Source organism: Drosophila nasuta, chromosome 2L, assembly GCF_023558535.2.
Source record: "Drosophila nasuta strain 15112-1781.00 chromosome 2L, ASM2355853v1, whole genome shotgun sequence".
Lineage (NCBI taxonomy): Eukaryota > Metazoa > Arthropoda > Insecta > Diptera > Drosophilidae > Drosophila > Drosophila nasuta.
The window spans coordinates 18,632,848-18,656,746 of record NC_083455.1 but is presented as its reverse complement, the minus strand read 5'-3'; the positions used below and the strand labels follow the sequence as shown (position 1 = coordinate 18,656,746).

General features: G+C 40.4%; 2 protein-coding genes across 4 annotated transcripts in view; both read left to right on the top strand.

The window, feature by feature from the left end:
- The window catches only part of LOC132795219 (protein Wnt-4), a 110,498-nt gene extending 88,943 nt beyond the window's left edge, over positions 1-21,555 (top strand). For all 3 annotated transcript variants that reach the window (XM_060805824.1, XM_060805834.1, XM_060805816.1), the window contains 3 exons: positions 19,911-20,409; positions 20,475-20,702; positions 20,770-21,555. In XM_060805824.1, the coding sequence (XP_060661807.1) occupies positions 19,911-20,409; positions 20,475-20,702; positions 20,770-21,012 (970 nt within the window). In that variant the 3' untranslated portion in view covers positions 21,013-21,555. The remainder of the gene's footprint in view (positions 1-19,910; positions 20,410-20,474; positions 20,703-20,769) is intronic.
- A 242-nt stretch (positions 21,556-21,797) lies between these two features.
- Positions 21,798-23,888, top strand: LOC132783478 (uncharacterized). The gene is made up of 2 exons (XM_060788671.1): positions 21,798-22,046; positions 23,711-23,888. Exons 1-2 carry the CDS (start codon positions 21,879-21,881, stop codon positions 23,840-23,842), a joined length of 300 nt encoding a protein of 99 aa, XP_060644654.1. The 5' UTR covers positions 21,798-21,878; the 3' UTR covers positions 23,843-23,888.
- Positions 23,889-23,899: the final 11 nt, after the last annotated feature.

Here is a 23,899-nt window from a genome sequence, read left to right as displayed (position 1 = left end):
TTGGTATATTCGGTATATTTTAAGAATAATACCGCAATGTTTTGCTTTCATCAAAAATTTGAAGCGCGTATCTCACAGTCGTGCATACTCGACTTTCTTACTTGTAGTAGTAAAGTTTTTATGAGCACTTGAAGAGTTTTAAAATTATATTTATTCATGCTAAAGGTTACTTAAAAACAAATCGTTGAAAGCAAACAAGATTAGAATAGAATCCAATTTAATGTTTACAAATAATTCCACTTGCTATTTTTACATACCGAAAAAAGCCTTGGAAACATCGTATATTAATTTTTAGTGTTAATTTAGTGAGTGAAATATAAATCATCGCAAACTCTGCATAACACTAGAGTCTAGACTTTAATTTATTGGCAACATAAAATCTATTTTTAAGAATTCTTATTATTTCTTTGTTTCTATAACAATTGCTGTTGTCTTTAGCTTATTTGCGAATTCATGAGAAAAAGACTTGCTTCCAATGAATTTTCGCGGATGTTTGCCAAACATTTATACACTTTAATGATGGCAAATGCTTATGCACTTATGATTGTTTACATTTGAGGAGCAGTCACGACAGATCAATCTGCCTCAGAATCAAATAAATAATTGTGAAAACTGTGCAAAAGATTCTCAGCAGAAGACCATCCGAAAAGCGAGTACTCGAAGTATGCAACAACAGCAACTGCGAAAGCAACGCAGTTGCTCATTCATTCAGTCTGTTGTTGCATGCCCCAGAGGCGAGTTTCAACAATAAACTACAATTATTTATACTTGCCGGGCCTTTTGTGGCTGTCAGCTAAAAAACCGTTTGCATTTTTATTGCAAGGATCGCTTGAAAGACTAAAAGACTGAGCAGGTTGTTTACTCGATGGCTTCAGCCAGTTGTCAAAAAATGTGCAAGTCGGCGGCGTTGTTGGTTTTTTATGATTATTAGCAGCACTGCGGCGGCTGCCACGTAAATTTTACTTACACTTCACATTCATTTGCCAGCCCACAGCCAAAGGCAACGTCAACGATGACCACAAATCAAAAAAAAAAGGGGAGTTCTTCATGCCACACGGCAACGCTCGGTTATTATTTGTCATTAGAAAAGCAACCGACTCCCAACTTAATTTTTTAACAGCAGTTGAGCCATCTCCAGTTGCAATTGTTTCACCCTAGTCCTGCCTCGCAATTGTTCGTTTTATTCTTTTTTTTTATAGCACAACACTCAAATGGGAGCTTGATTCCTTGTTAATTTTGTTGCAATTCTGCTTGTGTCGCATTGGGGTAGAAAGTGTTTCAGTTTCTCTCATACATTGACCCAGCCGGGTTGACGATGAGCCAGACAAATCGATAGAGACGCAAACCATTAGACTGGCTTTTGTCCATTGTCCACTTTCTACTAGGCCCGTTTGATTACAATTAATCGGCTTATTTACCGGGAGCCATTTGGCTATGATGAGCTAGCTGCTCCTCAGTTCGCTCCTTGTGTGTGTTGTGTGTTGTCTTTGTTACCTGAGCAGTTGAGCAGTTGCAATGTGCCACTTTATTGATTTGAAATGTCAGCACAAATTGGCAGCACACACACACAGAAGTCCGATGGCCAAGTTACGAGGGATCCCCGGCAAAGAGATGCGACCCTAATTGGCATAGCGCAATGCATTTGCCATTGATCGCAGTTTGAAGCTTCTTGAATTCATGGAATCTCTTCTCTCACTCTCTCCGTCTCCGTCTCTGTCTCTTGCTGTCTGTTTAAAGTTCATGCTGTTCCCAAGCAGACTTTGGCATTAAGCTCTTGTCCAGCTCTTCTGATGCACTTCTGCGTATTTGCATAGACCCCTTCAGGCCTCGAGTTCGATGTTGAGTTCGAGTTCGAGTTGAGTGTGCTGCCCAGTTGGATATATGACTACTTCAACACCTGCTTAAACAATTCGCTTGCCAATGCAATCTCAGTGTTGTGTGGCAAATGTAAATACAAGTTGAGGCAAATGTGACACGCACAGACCAAAGACCAGGACCGAGGACAAGGCCTGTTTACACGAATCAATATGCAGAAAAGCTGATTAGGGGATGTAATGAAAATTTAATAATTGCCATCAGGGCACTCAATAGACAAAGCCATCATGTTGTTGCCTCCTCTCTCCTTTGCCAGTCGCAATTAATCTCCGGGTCCGGGGTTGTGTGCCTGTAACACAAGAAGGCAACGCCACCAGTAGCCAAGTCAAATAAAAAAAACCAAACTGAAAATTTGACTAGAGTTTGCTGTGTGTGTGGAGTGAAGAGCTTGAGAGTTGGGCAGGGTTGGTTTCAATTTCAGCAAAAGGCAAATAATGTAATAATGTTTGACAGAGTCTCGCATTCTCTCTCTCTCTCTCTCTCCTTTGCTCGCTCGGTTTGTCTTTGTCTCTTTCTGCGGCTGTGTGACGTCTGTTGTTTTGTTAACAGACATTTATGACATTATACGGCGCAAAATGATGTTGTTACAGGGTAACACAGACACACACACACACACACACACACAGAAAGCGAAGGCCACCCCAAAAGGAGCCAACCCCATGCCACAAACAGAGCTCACAATTCGTTCAGTCAATCCTTTTGCCTGCTGTGATTTCATTTGCCTTACAAGCGGCAAAAATCTGCTTAATTGTGCGTAAGTCTACCCTCCTTATCCCTTCCCTCATTGCCTCTACTGTCATGTTAAATATTTGTCAAACAGTAATTAAAACTTACTTACTTACCGGGTTGCCTCTGTTGCCTCTGGGTCGTCCTGTCCTGGCTTGTATTCTCTTGTCTTGTCTTGTCTTGTCTTGTCGTCATGGCCTCTTGGAACAAAAGAACAACTTAAAGTTAACTATGCGAGTTTCTTTTTGGGAGTATATCTCTCCTCGCTTTGCTTTGTATCTCTTTGTAGTTGTAGTGCTGCTTCTTGTATCTTGTAACTGCTGCGTATCTGTATCTCTACTATATAGTGTCTGGCGTCCTAGCGGAAACATAAAAATGTTAATTTCCACACAGAAAGAAAAGCTTTTGTTGCACACACACAGGCCGCAAATTATGAGTGTGTCTTGGTTGTGTCAGATTTTCCATTCCCTTCCTCCTCCTGCCAAACCCAAATTGACGATAACGATTATGTGCAAAGTTTTTGGTTTTGTTTTCATTTTTTCTTTTATTTCGTTTTGCCACAAAATTAAAAATATCCCTGCGACGAAGCACAAAAAAACCAAATGCGGGAAATCTTCTGCTGCAGTCATCGCCATGTGGCACCACCGAAAAAATGTATTTGTCTCAGCGATGACAATGAAGACGTCGCTAGGGAGGCACAGCTCTGGAACTCCACAGCTTCAGCTTCAGTTTCAGATTCGGTTTCAGCTTTAGCTTTAGCTTCAGCTTGGACTTGGTATGACTTCTGTGTGGCGCTTGCAAAATGAAATTGCAGGCATAAAGTTTTGCCTTTACTGTATTATTGTGGTCTTTTATTTAATTTGATTCCCTTTTGCTCTCCCACACTTCGTATTCGCATTTTTTTGGTAGTGCTTCGAGCATGACGATATGGTCAAGTGGTTCGACACGCTTGAGAGAAAGGTGCTAAAATTAGAGAACAACTAGCGAGTGAAGTTAGAATAGATAACTATCTTATAGTAAATGTTTCTTAACATTTAAAGTGATTAACATTTTTTTTATTTATCGGAATGTCATCAATATTATAATGCTTTCAAAATCGCATTGAATTGCGTACTATATTATATTAAACATAATATGAATTTAAGTATAATACTAATTCTATAACCTTTGACAAAAGAAATATATATAGAATTAAAAAGAAATTTTTAAAAGATATTGAATAATTACTGTGACTATGTTTTCTCATTGGAGCAACAATTTTTCAAAAAGTCCACTGTGATTCTGAAAGGTTTTAGAATGCAAATAATCGAATAAAATATATTTGTTGCATTTGTTTACCAATTTGATATGTACAATTAATTTTGCTCTTACTATATTTTTTATATACATTTCACAGACTTTTCCTCAAAATTTCATTCGCTGCCTTCAATTAGTAGAGCATTCGTTGGTTCGGTGTCGTTGATTTCTGTTCACATGATTTGCTTTTCTAGCCGTTTTCGAGCTAACAATTTGCCTGCCATTTGCCATTTGAACTTTTTAATTTTGTCGTTTTGATGGCTGCGTTTTATGATGCCGTTGCCTTCATTTCTAACAGCTGCCCCTCCCACAACTCCCCTCGTCATCCGCTCCTCGTCTCTCGTCTCTCGCCTTCAGCAGCTGCCTGTAGACGTTTCCGTTGCTCGTGGTTTTTTGTCTTAATGATAAACTGGGGTTTTCAGTTTTTCCCCGTTTGGGTTAGATTCTTTTATGCAGCGTCCTTTGTTGTGCCCTGGCCAAAGCTGTGCCATAAAAATAATAACAAAAAAAAATACGAAAACGAAAACGAAAAAGAAAATAAAATCAAGAAAAACAGTGAACAGTGAATAGAAAAAGCAGCTGGAAGCCCAAAGAGATCGCATCATAAATTGGCTATGATGAATCTAATAAAAACGCAACTCAAACACAAACTCAAACTCAAACTCAAACTGAAGCTGTAGTTGAAGTTGAAGCTGAAGCTGAAGACAAGCAACTGACGTTGCCCGAGGGTTGCATTCCTGAACACACACACACAATGAAAACGGGGAAAATTTGTTGAATGTTCCCATGACATAAAATGCATTTTCATGTAATTAATGTGGCAAAGTGCGTAAAAACCCAAAAATGACTTAAGCAAATCTAAAAGAAGAAAAAATCAAACCATAAAACTCCGCTCGATAGATGGAAATGAAGCTGGAGCTGGAGTTGGAGTTGGAGTTGAAGCGAAGTCAGAGCAATTCAAGCGTTGCATTCGGCCAAAATGAAAATCAAACAACAATGTTGAAAGATCTTTAAAGGTGTCAAAAGTAAAACAAACTTCAATGAGCCAAAAGGCAGCTGCAAAGAAACGATTGCACTGAGAGAAAGAAAACGAAGAGAAATACAAATTTTTTATTTATTGTAATAGAATATTGGAATTTAAATATTATCTGCATTTAAAAAGCGATTGAATATGTCTGATTTAAATCTAACGAAGACACACTTTAATAGACTCTGAACTGTTGCCATGAAGTAAATTAATTTGTCTCTCAACTCGATGCAATTTATGGTTGATTGCTGAACATCAATTGCAGAATTGCAAAAGTAAAGATTGATGGGCAGTAACTGATTTAATTTTCTATTTTTTGATAGAGTTGTCTTTAGGAAAGATTCTTTGAAAAGGCAAAACTGTATTTCCCATGGATTTTTTTGAGTGTAAATTAGATTTTAGCTCTGGTATCTTTTAGTTGCATCTTCGACTGCTGCTGTTGCTGCTTTCATTTCTGCTGTTGCTGCTGGTGTTGCCTTTGATCTCATGCAATGTCTTCGCTGATGTTGCTGCTGCCGTGGTCCAAAGTTGCGTTTGCGTCTGTTTTGGCAGCGCATTGAGGAAGTTGCATCAAAGACAAACATATCCCCTCGCATACGCTCACGCACAGATGTGGCACATACAACATTGGGACCTTGAAGTTCTAGCGGACCTTGAGGCGGTTCCACACACACAGACACACACACGGCACGCGGAGACACGCACACACATCAAAGAGATCAAAGCGAGCGTGCAGCAAATGTGTGAGCAGAGCAAGGGATAAAGGGGGGAAGTTGGAGTTTAGTGAGCCGCAGCAGCAGCCACAGCAATAGCAACAGCAACAGCAGCGTTTGCCACACGCAGCTAACAGTTAAATTGCAGTCACATCCTGTTAAACGGTTTAACCTACAAAACAATAAAGCAGGCAAGCAGGCAAAAAAAAGCGCAAGACTCTTGGCCAGGTTCTTGGCTTTGCTTCAAGCAACAGTTGCTGTTGTTGCTGTCAATGCTGTTGTTGTCGTTGCCTGCCTGCTGCTTTGTCGGCAACGACACTTGGGGCAGGCTGTGTGGCACCTGGCTAGGCTTTGATGTTGCGCCTGTTGCGGTTGCTATTGCTCTTGCTGTTGCCTGTTGACATAATTGGACTTTCGGCTGGGCTCGGTCTTGGGCTTCAGCTTGAGCTGACTCTTTTCCAAGTTGAACTGTGGCATTGTTGCACTGTCTGCCTCTGTGTGTGTGGAACGTTGTTGTCACGGCTCAACACTCTCGGCTTGCGGTACTTTAAGAGGCGCGCACATAATTTGCGCAAATTAGCGACAAGAGTCAAGAGACGCGACGCGACGCGACGCGTCTTTTGAAGCATTCGACAGATCTTTAAGGCCTAATTGATGCTTTGAGCGTTAGTCACTTTGTTTTCCCCCTTTTCAACACTGACTTTGTTTTCCCCTCACTTTACACTTCACACTTTGCTGTGTCAACTGAAGTTGCGTAGGTGTTAATGTGCATTGCTCTCTCTCTCTCTTCTCTTATGGGGCGTGGCTGAGACTCGTCTGAGTCTGCAGATCGATATAAATTGGCAATTTGACCCTGAAAACACAGCTGGCAACAACAACAACAACAACAGACGGCGGCAACACAAAGCTACAAATAGCAGACCACCAAAACCAAATAAATAAAAGGAACAAAAAAAAAAGAAAACAACAATTATGGAAATGAAGAAAAGAAAAGAGAAGAGAAGAGAGAAGATGCCGCCACAAAAAAGCCGAAAAGTAAGAAAAACATTTTCGGTATTTTAATTCAATTTGTTGTCATCGTCGATGTGTTGTCGGCCAAAGATGAAATGACTGCAGCAATTGGTTACAACACGAACAACACACACAATTGCTGAGAGTGCAGAATGTAAATCAAAAGGATGCTGATACACAATGAATCAAAAAAGATAAATGATGAGTGTGGAGAATGAACAAAAAAAATGAAAGAGATTCTGTGATATAAAATGAAGCAAAAGTTAATTAGCGAAACGAAAGCGAATGTAGATTGATAAATATTTATGCATCCCTCAGATTTTCCGTAGTCTTTACTCAGATTTCTCTCTATGCAGCTTCGATTGACTGCCGCATGTTGCAACTGGGACAACACCCACTTGAAGACGAGTGCAACTTTCTAGATCATCTAGCACAACAACACGACTCTGCACTTCACTCTAGTCACAGTCGCTGTCCCCAACTATTGCGCTCTCTTCCTCTTTCTCTCCCTATCTCTATCTGTATCTATTCCCCCGTCGGTTGTGGCGAAATTCAAGAGCAAAAAGGCGCCGCAACAGATCAGTCTAAAAGCGCGAGACAAGTGATGGAAATGGACCTTGAGGCTGCAGCACAAGCATGAAAATGCCACAAACGATGCCATTACCTCCCTCCCTCCTCCCCTCGTCTCTCTCACTCTCTCTTTCACTCAGTCTGCAGCAAGCGCTGATTGACAAATGCAGTGAAGCGTTTTGCTGTCGGAGCATGCAGCGCGTGTTGATGGATGGACACAAAAGCCATGGGACGTAGTTTCAGTTGCCACACTCAACCAAAAAAAAAATGAGAGAAGAAGGAATCACGCCCCAAATTAACTGAAATTAACACGCGTTTAATGTCAAGCTAAAGCGACTCACCTGCCACCCGCATGGCATCAACTAAGTTCCCTTCCAACTCCTCCTCCTCCCACTCACGACACCCGACTCCAATTCCATTTGCTGCCATTGGGGATCGCATCGAGTCTTTTAGTTGTATGTTTACTTAATGACGTTTATGTGTCTTGTGTGTCATTTGCTGTCGGCATTTCTTGAGCTGTCATAAAGCGATTTGATTAAAGTAAAAACGCCGCCAGCGAGCAGCTGATACTGACTGCCGCAGCTCTCTAGTTGACTCTAGTTCACAGCCTGGGCCTGCGACTGGCTGAGCGCTCTTTTCCAATTAAAATGCAGTCAGAGTCACCATCGACAACAACATCGTCGTCCTGCAGCAAGTATTTATTTTCGGAAATCGAAAAAAAGGGGGAGCGTTGCATGCCCCGAAAGTGAGAGTGAACTCAGAGTAGAGCACACACAAAATTAAGCTGCAACTTTTTTGCATACACTAAGGCGAATTTCTATACACTATGCAAACTGATTGCGAATTTAATTGCGAGACTCTTATCAGCATTGGAATTAATTGTGCTCACTTAACACTCCGAGTGTGTCCGAGTTCAATTATATTTTAATCGAGTGTTGCAAGTACTCTGTAGCAGTTACTATGCCGCTGGGGCAGAGTAAACTCATGTGAGAGACTGATAGAGAGAGAGAGAGCAAGGAAAATAAAAAGGAAAAGTGCCAAACGACGGCGGCACAAATTCTTTGTAATTAGTATTAAAATGTTTTCCGCTACATTTTCACTTGATTTTCAGCTGCCAGTCGACCGGACCGAGGCGGTGCCAGACTCAGTCCCACTCCCAGTCGCAGGCCCCCATGCTACATGCCACATGCCGCATGCCACATGAGCAACAGCAGCAGCAGCAGCAGCAGCAGAACAGTTCGAGTTGTGGGCCTCAGTCAGTTTAGTCAGTTAGTCAATTTGTCTATGTGCCCCGAGGGCTCACACTAACCATTTGCTGGCTGTGTGACTCTGACTCCTTCTCTGCCCCTGCCACAGCCCTGCTCTTGCTGCCCTTGCCACAGCCTGTGGCAGTAGCTGTTGCTGTGGCAGCTTCGCGCATGATTGAAGGCAACATGTGTTTCGGAAATTATGCAAAATTGCCTGCTGACTGTTTTCGGTTGCCACAGTCGATGCGCAGACGAGGCATGTGAATGTGCTTGCAACAGTCAGTCTTACTTCCTCTCTCCTCCATCTCCTCTCGTTGTGGCTGCTACAGATCGTTGCGATGTTGTGCAGCTTTGCTTAGGCAAAAGTTTTGCATATTTCGCTGCTCATTATCATTTGTTTAGTGGCCGGCGCAGTTCATTTCATAAACAATTAATAATGCTTAAGCGCATCTTGGCGTTGACAGGCGCAGCACAAATACAAACCTAGCAGAGAGTCAACTGTGGTCTCTTCGTTATTGCTGTGGCTGTTGCTGTTGCTGTTGCTCTAGCAACATGCTGTTGCAAGTCACTGCGGCTCACCGAAAGAGCCCTCGGCGTGCCACATTCAAATTGGCTTGCATTTTTCGGTTGTTTGGCCATTTGTTTGGCTTAAATCGTTCGCGTGTGTCGAAATGCGGCGTACAACAAACGGAAGTAGCTAACGGATTGGGGAGGCCAACACATTGCAGTCTCTCCATCTCTCTCTTTCACTTTGCCACACAGCTGTGGCATTCGCTCAATGATGAGTTATTAACTTATCATATTTACTTTGCTGCACAGGTGTAGGAAAAGAATTATATCCATACTTATTTATAAAATAAATTTACAAAAATATTGAATACATTTTAAAGCTTGAAATTTTAGAATATTTATTTGAAAAACCCTTCCAATATTTTACATTTTAGAGCAGAATTCATTAATAAAACAAAATAGAAAGCTGCAGAAGATTCTGCTCGCAGAAATACTTAATATAGACCAAAGGCAATATTTGGTATCTTGATTTAATACATTCAAAATTCCTCTAAGAATTTTACACTACAAATATTGCTTTACATTAGAAGTCAAGAAATAATTCTTTGCCTTCGTTATCTTAAAATGAATTATAAAATAATGCATCAACATTTTTTGTGATACAAATCAATACATTATTTTGTCAATTTATGTAATCAGTTTATACACTGTTTAAGACCTTTTTATTTAGCCCAACTATAATAATAAACTTACTCATTATATCTCTGCTAAAGTACTTTCCTCAACATCAATTCAATAGAAGAGTTTATTGCTTAGAGAAATTCTATCTCTATTCTATTTAGAGTTTCAACAATTACAAAATGAATATTGATGCGAATGGAATGCATATCCAAACAGACAATGGATCTGTAATAATATTGCACAAGCACTTTACAAAAACTTGAAGGGAATATCCGAGAGAGTAGAGAGTGGAGCGTAGAAGATCAAAAGAAATCTGAGAGTTGTTGAGTTCATAATTAATATACAATTAATGCGAGAAGATTCCAAACAAAAAGTCAATGAAGTTGTTGAAAATGTTTACAAATGCATATTTAGTTTATTTTCTTTGGGGTGGAGTTGAATTTCATTCGCGCAGTTCTTAAATTTAATGATATGAAATATGTAAACTCTGGAGTTTTAGTCTTTAACTAATTAGCCAATAATTTGGTTTATAAAAAAGGCAGAGGAAAGAGAAAGGGAAAGGGAAAAAACAGCAGCTAAAGTGGCAGCAATCGAAAGAGCAGCATGAACTTGTTTTATCACCTCACGGTAGCATCAACTTGGCTGATTGAATGCTGTTCGCATTGCCAGGCATTTGATTTGTTTAGAAAATAAAGCACTCAAACTCACACACACGCATACACGCACACACTCGCACACTGAGAGATCAGCTGATGTGTGGGTGTAGCAGCTAGTCATATGAATGTATTCAATGTGCATGTGGCGCCAACTTGGCCCCAATTTGTGAGGCGGGCATTTGCCTAATTAGCACTCAATGAGCAGCTGAAGAGCTGAAGAGCCTGTTGGCTCTCTCGTTCAACTTGCAACAGCGGCAACAGCAGCCACAAGTGCGAGTATAGCGAGTACTTGTACTTGTATTCATATATATTCATACTTGCCACACGCTTTCGCACTGAGCACACACATTCTGACTACTACTCGATGGATGATGGCATCGACAAGGCCACAGCGACCGCCTTTACGAGTGTATGGCCAGCTTTTTTGCTTTTGCGAGGGTTGCTTTTACACATCTTCCTCGCTTAAGTGCGCTACGTGACCGTCCATTAATACATCATCAACCGACGTCGACCCCGGTCTGATGATGTGTGTTGTATTGGCAATGGAGTGATGACTTGCTTACCTACCACCTACTATGTACACATGTACATACATCTAACACTCATCTCAGCTTCAGAGCTGAAACTGCCTTTTTGGTTTTTCGTCGGGATCCGCTTTCGTACATACTCGTATTTGGGTTTGGGTGCGTTTCGCATTTTCGTCATGGTCATAAAAACGCATTTTATGCGAAACGCATTTTGGCCTTCTTATCGCTGGCCCATACAACGTAGCCGGGCTTTTTATGAAGGCAAATAAAAGTGCGCTTAAAATGCTTACATACCAACCCCCGCCTCCTATCGTGTATAGAACGGGAGGGGGGAAGGGATATAGCACGCATAAACCCAGCGAGAGCAGCAAAAACTTTTAATGTTGATTGCGTTTTGCGTTAATGTTAATGTTGATGTTGATGCTGTTGTTTAATTTTAATGCTGCTCTCACTCACGCTCTTCTTATCTCAGTTTCATTCTCTTTATCATTTATTCTCTCTCTCTCTCTCTCTCTCTCTCTCTCTCAATCTCTTTGTCTTGGCCAAGTTCTTGGTTGAGAGCAACCAAATTAATCATTAATAAAAAGAAAACTCGCACTGAAAATGAATTTAAATTGTATGCGTTGTCGATTTTGATGAGTTACTTCTCGACATAAGTTTGGGGCAGAAAAAGCAGACAAATTTATGGGAGGGCGAATTCCAAATTCCAACAGTTTAATTTAATTGCTTATGCTTGTATAAGCGCAGCCACAGCTTCAACAGCAGCAGCAGCAGCATTAAAAATGTTATGACATTTCTATAAATACGTTTGAAAAATGCGCAGAGAGCCCTACGAAAATGTCAAGTGGCCGTGGAAGGTCTCATAAATAACTGAAATGCTCACTGACAATATTAAATCACAACAGCAACAGCAGCAGTTGAAGGAGGAGAAGGAGAAGGAGGAGGAGAATCAGGAGTAGAGGCATTCTCTCTGCTTATTAGAGATACTGACGAGAACTTCCTCATTCAGAAATTACCTGATAAATATTTCGAGCCACAAGAAGAGACAGAGGGCAAACCACAGAATTATAGGAAAGCATATAACGCAGCAGCGAACAGCAAAAACGAGCAAACGAAATGCGGTTGCTGGAAAATGAAATGCAGACAAATTGCCGGAATGCCGCTGAAGCAGAAACAAATACGAGTGCGCAGCAGCAGCAACACCAAGAGCAGCCAACAACAATGGCTAATATTAGCTGAAAAATAGTTTGGCAATGTATTCCAAATGCAAGAGCAGCAACAGCAGCAGCAGCCGCAGCAGCAGGCAATAAAGGCTAATGAATGTTGCTGCTGTGCAACAATAGCAACACCAACAACCACAAGCAGTCGCAACAAAGCGGAAGCATTGAAATAACCAAAGGGCAAACCCATTGAAAAGTGTAGAGTAAGACTGCATTATATAATGAAACTAATTGTTGGCACTTTCAAAGAAGCAAAACACTAAGAAAGAAAGCAACTTAAATGCTGCTGCTGCTGCTGCTAAATGTAAGACACCTGTCTCAAAAAAGAAGTGTTGCTAGAGACATCGACTGGCAAAGAAAAGGGTAAAGAAGCAGCTTAATATATGTATGTATGTACATGTATCTATATTTTCTTGATAAGGCTGCGTGTGGCCAAAAGAATTCCACAAGTAAACAGCGCATATTGTTGTTAGTGAGTTTCTTAGTAAAAATATTTAGAAGAACAGCAATCTTTTATTCTCTTTTGTAGTAGCAATCAATTGCATTTTATTTAATTGAAAGCTAGTAATGAAAATTGCTACAACGCTAAGCTAAGCCATCAAAGCTATCCATATTAACTGCAGATGTTGCTGCTGCTGTTGGCAATTGCAATTCAATTTTTATGGAGGATGAAAATGAAGCTGTCAAATGCATGAAAATCGAATAAAAAGCATAACAATCTAGCGAATTTATGCAGCACAAACAAAACGTTTGCTGATGACACAAGCAGCGGGAGATCAGCAGCAATAACTACTGCAACAGCTGCTGCTGTTGCTGCTGCTGCTGCTGCAACACGGTAGTCGTCGTGGGCGTGGCAAATGAGCTACGGTAATGGCGTTAAATACAGAGGTAGACTCAGAACTTGGGGGGCTGCAAATGGGAATAGAATTGGGAATGGGGACGGGCAGTGGTCGGCATTAAATTCACTCGCCAGATGCGGCGCTGTTAGCAGCAATTGCAGCACAGCAGCAGCCAGAGAAGCAGCCAGAGCAACAGCAACTTGAGGGCAGGAAGGAAGCGCCCAAAGATGATGCGTTCTTGCCAAGGTGTGAAGTGTACAAATGCTGTGATGTGCTGTGTTTTGTGTGATATGTGATGTGATGAGGGGGTTGCTGGGCGAAAAATGTCGTAAAGATTTTTATTGCATTTTTATGGCGCGCACGCAGCAGTAGCAGTAGCAGCATCAGCAGCAGCACATCAGCAACATCAGCGGCAACGCATCAGCAGCACATCAGCATCCGCATCAGAGGAAGCAGCAACATGGCATTTTTTTTTTTTCGTTTTTGGATGTGCCAGCTTAATGATAAACTTTAACGTTGCTTGCATTTTGGATTTGTTTTGCCGCAAGAAGCGTTTTGAGTAAATAAACGACGAGGTTGCAACCGCAGCAGCAGCAGCAGCAGCAGCAACAACAGCAGCAGCGATACCATAACAACAATGCCTAAGTAAGCTGTAAAAATGCTTAAAAACGAAAATAAATTCATGGCAATGAACAACAACAACAACAACAACAACGCGAGCCGCAATTTTGAGCGTTAGAAAAACTGTGCACAAGTGCTGAAGCGACCCTCGTTGTTGTCAGCGCAGTTGTCTGCTTGGGTGGGCATAAATTGATTGCTACTGTTGCTACTGCGCAGTCGATATTGTTGCCATCGCTGCTGCTGCTGCTGTTCCCGTTGCTGTTGCTGGTTTTAATCATTTGCCACAGCTTTTATTAAAAATTCGGCAAAAAGGAAACCCAAAAATAAAAAAAAAACCAAAAGCGAAGGCGACGTCATTTTATTGTCTACTTACTGTTCAACCAAATCCCATGCACAAATTTTATGAGCCAGCCCATAAAAATGCCTTAACGTTTTCCTCTTCCCCCGCTTACAGCTGCCCCCGTCCCGCCCCACTCCAACCTCTTCTCATTCTGTACCGCTTTTTGTGCTTTTGGCAAACTCTCGAGGGGCACATTTGTTGTTGGTGTTGTCATCGGGAAAGGGAAGGAAAGTGCGTCGCGCTGCGTTGTGTTGCTTTGCGTTCCGTTGGGCAGCAGCTGACAATGTTTACGGTTACAACTGTTTGTCGTCGTTGCTTGATGCCAAAATTGATGACCATAATCTTGAGCGCAACTTTGCGCTCTGGACTCGACCAAACCCGGTGGCAAAGGATGCGCTTTTTATGATGAAGCGCCGCTGCAGCAGCAGCAGCAGTAACCAAACAACCACCGACTGCTGCTGCTGCCCCCCAGACCGCTGCAACATTATTCATGGGCTGCTTTGGAGCGAGAGCGAGAGCGGGGGCGGGAACAAGGGCGGAAACGACTATGAGTGGTAGCATATTTTATGTTTTAACGCTGTCGAAATCGGGCAGCGACAACAACAATAATAATAGCAGCAACAGCAGCAGCAGCAGCAGCAGCTCATACATCAGCATTTAGCAGCAACAACAACCTCCCTCATAAACGCAATGTGGGGTTGCTCTGGCTCCCCCTTCCTCCCTTCCCCCTCTCTGCGTGGGGGGTGGACGTTTGTCTTGCGGTTTCGCGCTTGCAATTTTTGGCCTGTCAGCGACTGTTGCTCCCACTGCCGCGATGTGGCTGCTGTTGCTGTTGCTGTTGCCGGCTTGCAATTTAACAGCTTAAGCGCATATTTACAACGCGTTTCAAAGTGTTGCTGTAGCTGGCTCATAAAATATACTGGAAAACAGAGCAAAGGGGAGCATCGAAAACAAAGGTAGCTTGGGGAGCTCTGAATGGAAGCTGTTCTTAAGCTGCTCGAGGTTCGTGGTTCGTGGCTCGAGGCTTGGGGATTGCCCAAACAAATGATGAATGCACCAAATGCTTTCACAATGAGCAACGACATTTTGCACTGGCAATTACTGGCAACACGAAACGAGGGCACTGAATGCGATTAAAATTAAACATATTATTGAATCACACTTCGGTAGAAGCTTTTAAGGCAGCAACAAGCAACAAGAGAGCAGCTGACAGACGAGTTTTAAAATATATATATCTTATACCTTGACATTGTCTTGACACAGCGACAGCTTGTGTCGCAGGAATTGCTTTTAAGATTGCGAGTATTTTGTTCCCTACTCTGGCAAATCTTTTCCTTCTTTGTGAATTTATAAAGAGCATTTTTTTTACTTTTTCATTTTGTTATTTTACAAATAAAACTTCATTTTTATTTTCAAATTTAACTTGTGAGTTATGAATAAAACTTTCTACATTTAAATTGTAAATCGTAAAATACTCAATTTTGTAAATTAAAATTCAATCTTTTTACTTATTTGTGAATTAGGAAAAAACTTTCTAAATTTCAATTTTCAATTAGTTTTTATTGCTGTTACTTTTTTATTTATACAAAGGAGTTTTACGAAAACAAAAAATTGATGAAGATTATTTACTAAAGTACTACTAATTCACATTTAACCAATCTTTAATTTGATACTAAACTTTTCAGTGGTTACTTTTTTATGCAAGCAAAAATTTGTTTGAAAATTCGAACAACAATTTTTATTTTATTTTGCAATTTCAAACTTTAACCAATCTTTCTTTTGAAATGTAGCTTTTTTAGTGGCTAAAGAAAACAAATTGTTATTCATTTTAATGTATGCAAACCATTTTACATCATCAACAAATAGCTGAATATTCGTAGCGACATTATTTACTTTATTTTTGTTGAAAATGAAAATTAGATCACTTACAAATATCACTTATTAATTGGCTGTTCAAGGACAAAAGCACAGCAGTCTCAATTTGAATCGACAATCAGTTCGTTAGTGGCATAATTACGCTATAAAAAATGAACAACTAACCCGGACTCATTAATATCTATAAAGCAACGTATGTATAATATAACGATTGACAGAAATTGCTCAAGCAACGAAAGCAGCAGCAGCAGCAGACAGACGCCTCATTAGCCTCCATTCGAAATTAATGGATTCTGCAGCGCCATCGCCCATAGGCAGGCATCAATTAAACGGAAGACCAAGCGACGAATATCGTAAGCAACTCAGTCAATTCAGTTTGGCGACTCTTCGAGACGATTCGATTTGTTGTTTGGACTTGTCTCGATTCAACTTTATGCATATATTTGTGTGGCATATCTTCTTGGACTGTGTCTGCCAATTTCCCATGCGCCTTTGAGGCATTTTGCGATTTGCCATTGCAAAACAATGCGATTAAGTTTCAATTTTCCAATATGCAACTTCGGCTGCCTCAAGAGTTGCAGTTGCAAGATTGGAGTTGGAGTTGGACTTGCATTGATTGCACTCGGCTTTTTTAATTGAAATTTTGCTTTTAAATTATGTGACAGGGAATGGTCAAAGCAAACAAACAAAAACCAACAGATGCACATATTCCACTAATATATATCCACATCCACATCCACATCCATATCCATAGTCATAGCCATGGCCATAAGCATGGCATATAAACGCATCTCATAGCCACAAATCGGTAGCCCGTGCAACGTTTTATAAATAAAGTGCAATGCGCATGGAGTTCAGAAGCTGCTGCTATCAGCTGCATTTATGTTTTGGCAATAAAATGCAAATGGTAAAAAGTCCATAAAAAATGAAGAAAAGAATTAAAGATAGCTAGAGAGAGAGAGAGTGAAAGGGAGAAAGAGAGAGAGAGAGAGAGATGCAGTTCATATGCTTATGCTACTTAAAAAAAGATTTTATAGGTCTGTGTCGATTTCAATTTCGAACTGCTTTCAAATCGCTTTCTGATGCTGCTGCTGTTGATGCAGTTGTGTTGCAGTTGCAGTAGATGATGTTGCTGCTGCTGTGGCTGTTGTACATTTGCTATGCTCTTTGGCTGCTGGGGCGACTTAAACTGTAAGTCCATAAAATGCTTTTGCCACGGCACAAAGGGATTTTTTTTTCATATACAACATGCATGTGTGTCTGCGAGTGTATGTGTCTCAGTGTGAGTGTGTCTGTCTATGTGTGAGTGTTGAATATTTTACGTTTCTGAAAATTTGATGAATCTGTACAAATGCGAAGCACTCAAACGGCAGCAGCAACAGAAACAGAAGCAGCAGCAACTATGACTAAAAGTAGTCAATTAATTTGTCTGTTAGTGTTTGACTTGCAGATACCCTACAGCAGCATATAACACAGTGTATACACCCCACTAATTGTTGCTGTGATTACAGGGTATCACAACAAGAGCAGCTAGGTACGACTTCAATGCCGTTGTCGTCAGTCAGTCAGCGCACGAGGAAAATATCCATCAACACTTTTGTTTTATGGCACTCTCGCATCGCTCTCTCCCTCCCTCCCCTCACTCTCGTGTTGCCCTTTCCTCTGACTCTCGCATGTTTGCTGGCACACATCCGTCTGTCTGTCTGCCTATCAATTTGTTGTTTGGCCTGCCTCAGCAACAGCAACAACAACAACAACAACCACGACAACAACAACAACGTTTTTACAGTTTGTTTTGCTCTGCGGCTGTTTTAATAGCTTTCAACTACTTTGTATCTCAAAGATACAAATTGCTGGCAGCTAAATTTGTGAAATTAAAGTGCACACAAATCCACACAGAGTCTGTCTTTTGTCCTTCTCCACTCGCCTTCTCCCAGCCACGCCCACCTACATGGCTAATTGTATTTCATTTCGCATGTAAACGTTTTGTCAAAAGGATTAAGTGACACACCCCTGCCCCCCGCACTCTTGGAGCAGAAGCTGAGCTGGTAATTCCACATGTTCCATGGCATAAGGCGACACACATTAACCAACTTGAAGTGGGTAACATGAGCGTGGCCGGGGCGGGGCGGGGAGTCATTGAGGGGGGAATGGAGAATGGGGAGGCAGCTTCTCATGTGTGGGTTTTGACTAATGCGCTTTGCATTGCACTTGCAGCAACAGCAACAGCAACAATAGCAACAATAACACCAATGGGTAAGCTTACCGACGACTTACATGAGCCTTAAGCCGTAATTTAAGACTTTGTTCCATTGTTGTTCTTGCCATTTGTTGTTGCTGTTGCTCTAGCTCTGGCTCTGGCTGAGGCTCTAGCGTCAAATTTGAATTGATAAATATACAAATATTGATTGATGGAGACAAGTTGCAATAGATCATCAAAGGCTTAGCGAGTTAATAAAATAATAAATACTGAACATAACATCAAAACACATTCAATATAAGCAGCATTCGTTTCATTTTTTAACATGCGGAATATTTCATAATTTTAGCACTCACTTAAATACCCATCAAATTGTTACAGCACTTTTAATTTATGCCGCAAGCAATTGCCGATCACATGGTACTATATATTCAGCATTTTATGGCCATCATTTCAGTCAATTTCTCATATACAATCTCACACTTGTGCATAATATTCAAGAATAAATTTTAGTTTGAAAAGCTCATTTCTTGCAGATTGCAAAATGAGCTTCTTTAGTATATAGTTTGCAATCTTTAGGTTAAGAGACTCTTATTTCACTAGCACATAAATAAGTTTTCCAGAAACTTCCTATATGGAGTGTGGCTGCCGCATTTGCGACTTTGACAGCCGTCAAATGTTTTTCGCACTTCTTCTTGCCTTCTTATAGACTGACTGACTGACTGAGCAAAATTTCCGCTTACATAAAGAGGCCACCCAGCAGCTGAGTTGAGCGGGGGCCAATTAAATGTGGCCAAGCGGAATGTTGGCAAGTGGATCAGGTATAGGTAATTCAATTGGCCAATGGAAATGATAATTTAATCAAATCGAAAACTACGTCAAATATCGAAATAAAGCAGCGGGAGATAAATAGATAAAAATTCGTCTGGTCTTGGGCCAAAATCCAAACAAATTTCGTGTGGTGCGAACTCGAACACAAGTTGTAAACATTTGTTGCAGCCACTTGATTAATTCATTAATTGCGAAAATCTGGCAAATTAATTTCGCATTAGAAACGCGCGCAGCAAAAAGAACAAAAATTATGAAAACGAGGCAAAAAAAAGTTGAAATCAAATGAATTTAGCATAATTGAAATGGGAAGAACCTCAGGCAATCGATGACGTTGACCCAAAGAGCGGAACACTAAAGGAAACGGGGGGAACGGAGACGGAAATAGACTAGAAATACTCTCTGATCGTTATTCATACGCCAATTTACGGTGCACTTAAATTTTATGAGAATTTAAGATTTCCTACGCATCAGAAACGAGAGATAGAGATAGAGTCTGCATGTTATGCCCGAAAGCTGGACAGGAAGCGCGGCAAAGCGGCGTCATTATAAAATCTAAGTATATTACGTCCTCATACATACATACATACATATGTGTGTATGAAAGACCCAAATAAATAGTTGACTAAAAGATTCTGAAAAATTCTGTGGTAATTGTGGGCAATTCCCAGAAACTGCATAGCGGGCCAACTGATAAGCGCAACTTTCTTGGGCTTGGCCAAGTTATGCGACATCAACCGCGACAACTAGTTTCATGCCTATGACTTATCAGCTGTACAAATTCCAATTAATGATGTTGCAATGGCACCACAGTTTCCCACACAATAAAATGTAGGCCCTTAAATTGATGGTACTATTTTTAATATACGCATTTCTAATATTAAACGAGTTCGCATTAAAACGTACACAAATTCAATTCAAACTATTTGGAGTGTGCGACAAAAAGCTCGCTGCTATATTGTAAACTGGTTGACACAATACTGGTTTGTGACGGCTCGCTTAGCTTAGCCGAGTCACAAACCATGCAGAATACGCTAATCAATTGTCGTTTGGAGAGAAGTTACGTTTAGTGTTGACAACAACCGTATGCTTTTTCCATTTTTGAATTATTGAACTAATTGTTTGACTTCACTCCTTTTTTTTTGCAGTGAACACTACATTTCGGAGCACACTGTCATGGCTGTATTCACATCACAAGGACAGGTGGGTGGCCCTTGTCGCTATATGCCAGCCACACGACGGCAGAATCATCAGTGTCGCAAGGAGACAGGTTTGCCCGGCACTCTCAATGAGGCACGCAAATTGGCCACCCAACACTGTGAGGATCAGTTTCGCTACGATCGCTGGAACTGTTCCATCGAGACGCGTGGCAAACGCAACATATTCAAGAAGCTCTACAAGGAGACGGCATTCGTGCACGCTCTGACAGCGGCAGCCATGACACACTCAATTGCCCGTGCTTGTGCCGAGGGACGGATGACTAAATGCAGCTGCGGGCCACGCAAACAGAACCGTGCCGATCAGGACTTTCAGTGGGGCGGCTGCAATGATAATCTGAAGCATGGCAAACGAGTAACGCGCAGTTTTCTTGAGTTACGCGGCGGCGATGGGGACGAAGTCACTGAAATATTGCGACATGACTCTGAGGTGAGTAATATTAAAAGAATTTCCAAATAGATGGCTGTAATAAATGTGTTTATTAATGTGTATAGGTTGGCATCGAAGCCGTCTCCACGCTGATGAAGGACAAGTGCAAGTGTCACGGCGTCTCGGGCTCCTGTTCGATGAAGACCTGCTGGAAGAAAATGGCAGACTTCAATGCTACGGCCACGCTGCTGCGCCAGAAATATAATCAAGCCATACGAAAAGCCCCCAATCAGCGCACCATGCGCCAAGCGCCAGCGAGTCGCATGAAAAAGCCCAAGCAGCGACGCAAGCAAGTAAGTCCATCATATTCTTGATCTGCTCCAAAAAAAGTCTTTCTTCTAACTTTATATTTTTGAGCAGCAGCAGCAATCGAAGTACACAACACTGTATTATCTGGAGACATCGCCACCGTTCTGCGCGGTCACCAAGGATCGCCAGTGTCTGCATCCCGACAACTGCGCGAACTTGTGCTGTGGGCGTGGCTATGTCACGCGCGTCTTCAAGCAGGTGGAGAAGTGTCGCTGTCGATTCAACAATGGACGTTGCTGTCAGCTGGTCTGCGACTTTTGCCAGCACTATGAGGATAAATACTTTTGTAAATAAGTGGGCGGGTGCATTTTATCACCTACCTGAAATCCCCTTCTGTCTCAGTCTAACTAAGTATCTATTTCTACTGCTATCACTATCACTATCACTATCCCCCTCACTCACTCACTCACTCCTTATCGATAAAGGCAACACATAGAACGCTGCTCTCTTTGTACTTTTTAAATGTAATTTGTAAAGTTCTTTTCGATTATTGCTTATATTTGTATTTTTTTTCCATTCCTAACTTACAATTTTAATGAAATGATAAGCAAACATGAAAATGATATGATAAAACGCTCAGAATGAAGGCTAAGCTAAGGCCAACAACAACATCATAGACACTCCTCACCCAAACATTGACACACTCTCACACGCATACACACACACACACACACTGACACACATTCATACATGCATAGATACAACTACTTACATCTACGAGTATATTATAAATACTTACATATTATAGTAACAGTTAGCTGCCGTCGCATCCACGAAGAAAATTCACAAAAAAATTGCAAAAATTACATTTAGTAAAAAATATAAAAAAAAAAATAATCACACACACACACACACAGACACCATCACACATACGAACAAGAACAAAATGCAGAAGCTAACACACCGCAACAAAACAATTTTAATAAGTATTTAAACATAAAACAAACCAAAAAAAAAAACAAAAATAAAAAAAAAAAACAAAACAAAAAAACAAATATATGAAAATGAAATAAAATAAAAAGTTTCACATAAATGCAAATGTTTCAATCAATTAAAAAAAAAACAGCTGTCAAAAGACAATACGTCTTTTGTTTTGCTACCATATATAAGGTGAATGGTGTCGTGAATTTAAAGTAATTGAGTAAAACATTTCAACAGAAATGCGTTTCGTTTTTGTAATAATTATGTTGATAGTTCAAACCGGCGCTTCAATGCCAAACGGTTTTCAAAAACCCACACGTTACGATAACTTCGCAGTTTACAAAGTTTACGTAACTAATCCTCAGCAACGAAACATAATCAACAGTTTGTTAAAAAATACAGATTTGGTAAGTTTTTAGTAATTTGAACTGTTGCATACTTTCGTAAGCGAAGAATAATGAAAATATTTTGCTGCATACTTTTAAGCTGAATCACGAATTTGTTCTAACTTTAGAAGGGAAAATATTGTACACCAGACAGCTTAAGTTATTGCATACTTTAAGGCTCAACAATAAAAAGCTGCCCCATTTTATTTATTGCATACTTTTAGGCCGTGGCAAATGCAAAACAGTTTAATACTATATTGCATACTTTTACGTACTCTAAAAACGCGTCCTTGCAATTTAATAACAAAAAATCTGCTCCTTTGGCCAAATCCTTGCGCATTATACTAAGAAAAGGTGCGCTAGGATCGACATGACGAAACCTATCGATTAATATAAAAAAAATGTGGGGTCATCTAAGAATCAAACACTTGTAATTTTTCGATAGCGGGGCCGAAGAAAACATGCGAAAATTACAATATGTAGGATATCTCGAGAACTACCAGGACGATTTGAATGTCCTTTGGCAAGATGATAGGCCTCATCTAGGGCCTTTGTTTGGCACATGATTCGTACGGATCAAACAGGATATGGCCAAGATATAAGCTATTTGTTGTTTAGAAAAAAGTCCTTGTAACTTTGAATCTTGCAGGACATTCGTCCTTTTAAATATAACAATCAGTTTGTATTAGTTAAAACTATCCTTGTACCAAAGGACATTACGATCGTCCTTCAAATGTCTGAGATACAGTGGGTTTTTCGATTTTTTGGCCAATTTTCTATACTACCCCCTTGAAAAATTTGTTTGTGGAATTTTTGGAAGGATGATAAAAATCTTTAAATGCAAATCGATAGCACTACTTCCCCTGATTACGAAAATGTAAGTCCTTGCGAGATCCTTAAGGATTTCGCCAAGTTATAGCTAGAAAACGAATGTCCTTTTTCAAAAACAAGCTATATCACGCTCATATCCTGCCATATTTTCAAAGGATACATATTGCTAGGATCACAAGAATCACCTCTATTGATCTGCATCAGAAAAATATGCGGTCATCTAAGAATCAAACACTTGTAATTTTTCGGTCTCGGGGCCGAAGAAAAGATGCAAAAATTACAAATTCTAGAATATCTGTAGAACTACAGAGACGATTTGAATGTCCTTTGGCACGATGATAGGCCTCATCTAGGTCCTTTGTCTGACACATGATTCGTAAGGATCAGACAGGATACGGCTAAGATATAAGCTATTTTTTGTTTAGAACAAAGTCTTTGTAACTTTGTATTTTGCAGGACATTCGTCCTTTTGAATATAGCAATAAGTTTGTATTAATTAGGGCTGTCCTTGTACCAAAGGACATCACGATCGTCCTTCAAATGTCTGAGATACAGAGGATATTTAGATTTTTTTGCTTTTTTTCTATACTACCCCCTTGAAAAAATTGAAGATATATTTTTTGGAAGGATGATAAAAATCTTTAAATGCAAATCGACAGTACTGCTTCCTCTGATTACAAAAAGGTAGGTCCTTTCGAGATCCTTAAGGATTTCGCCAAGTTATAGCTTCAAAAAAAATGTTCTTATTCGAAAATAAGGTGACATCTCCTTTGTCCTTAAAATCATTTAATACTATTCGAATATACTTTGAAATACTATTTTTGACTAAATGAAGTTCTTTGGATTAAATGTAGTATAATTTATGGCACAATGGACAAAAAGAGATGCATATAATGGTAAATCCCAAGCAGTTGCAAAACTTTATAAGGATCGTCAGTCGAGAGGGATGGTTAACGGAGCTCTTGATAACAAATGTCCAAGCGTAAGTCCTACCTCCTTCCCAAATACAAACAACTAATTTACATTTTTCAGATTAATTGATG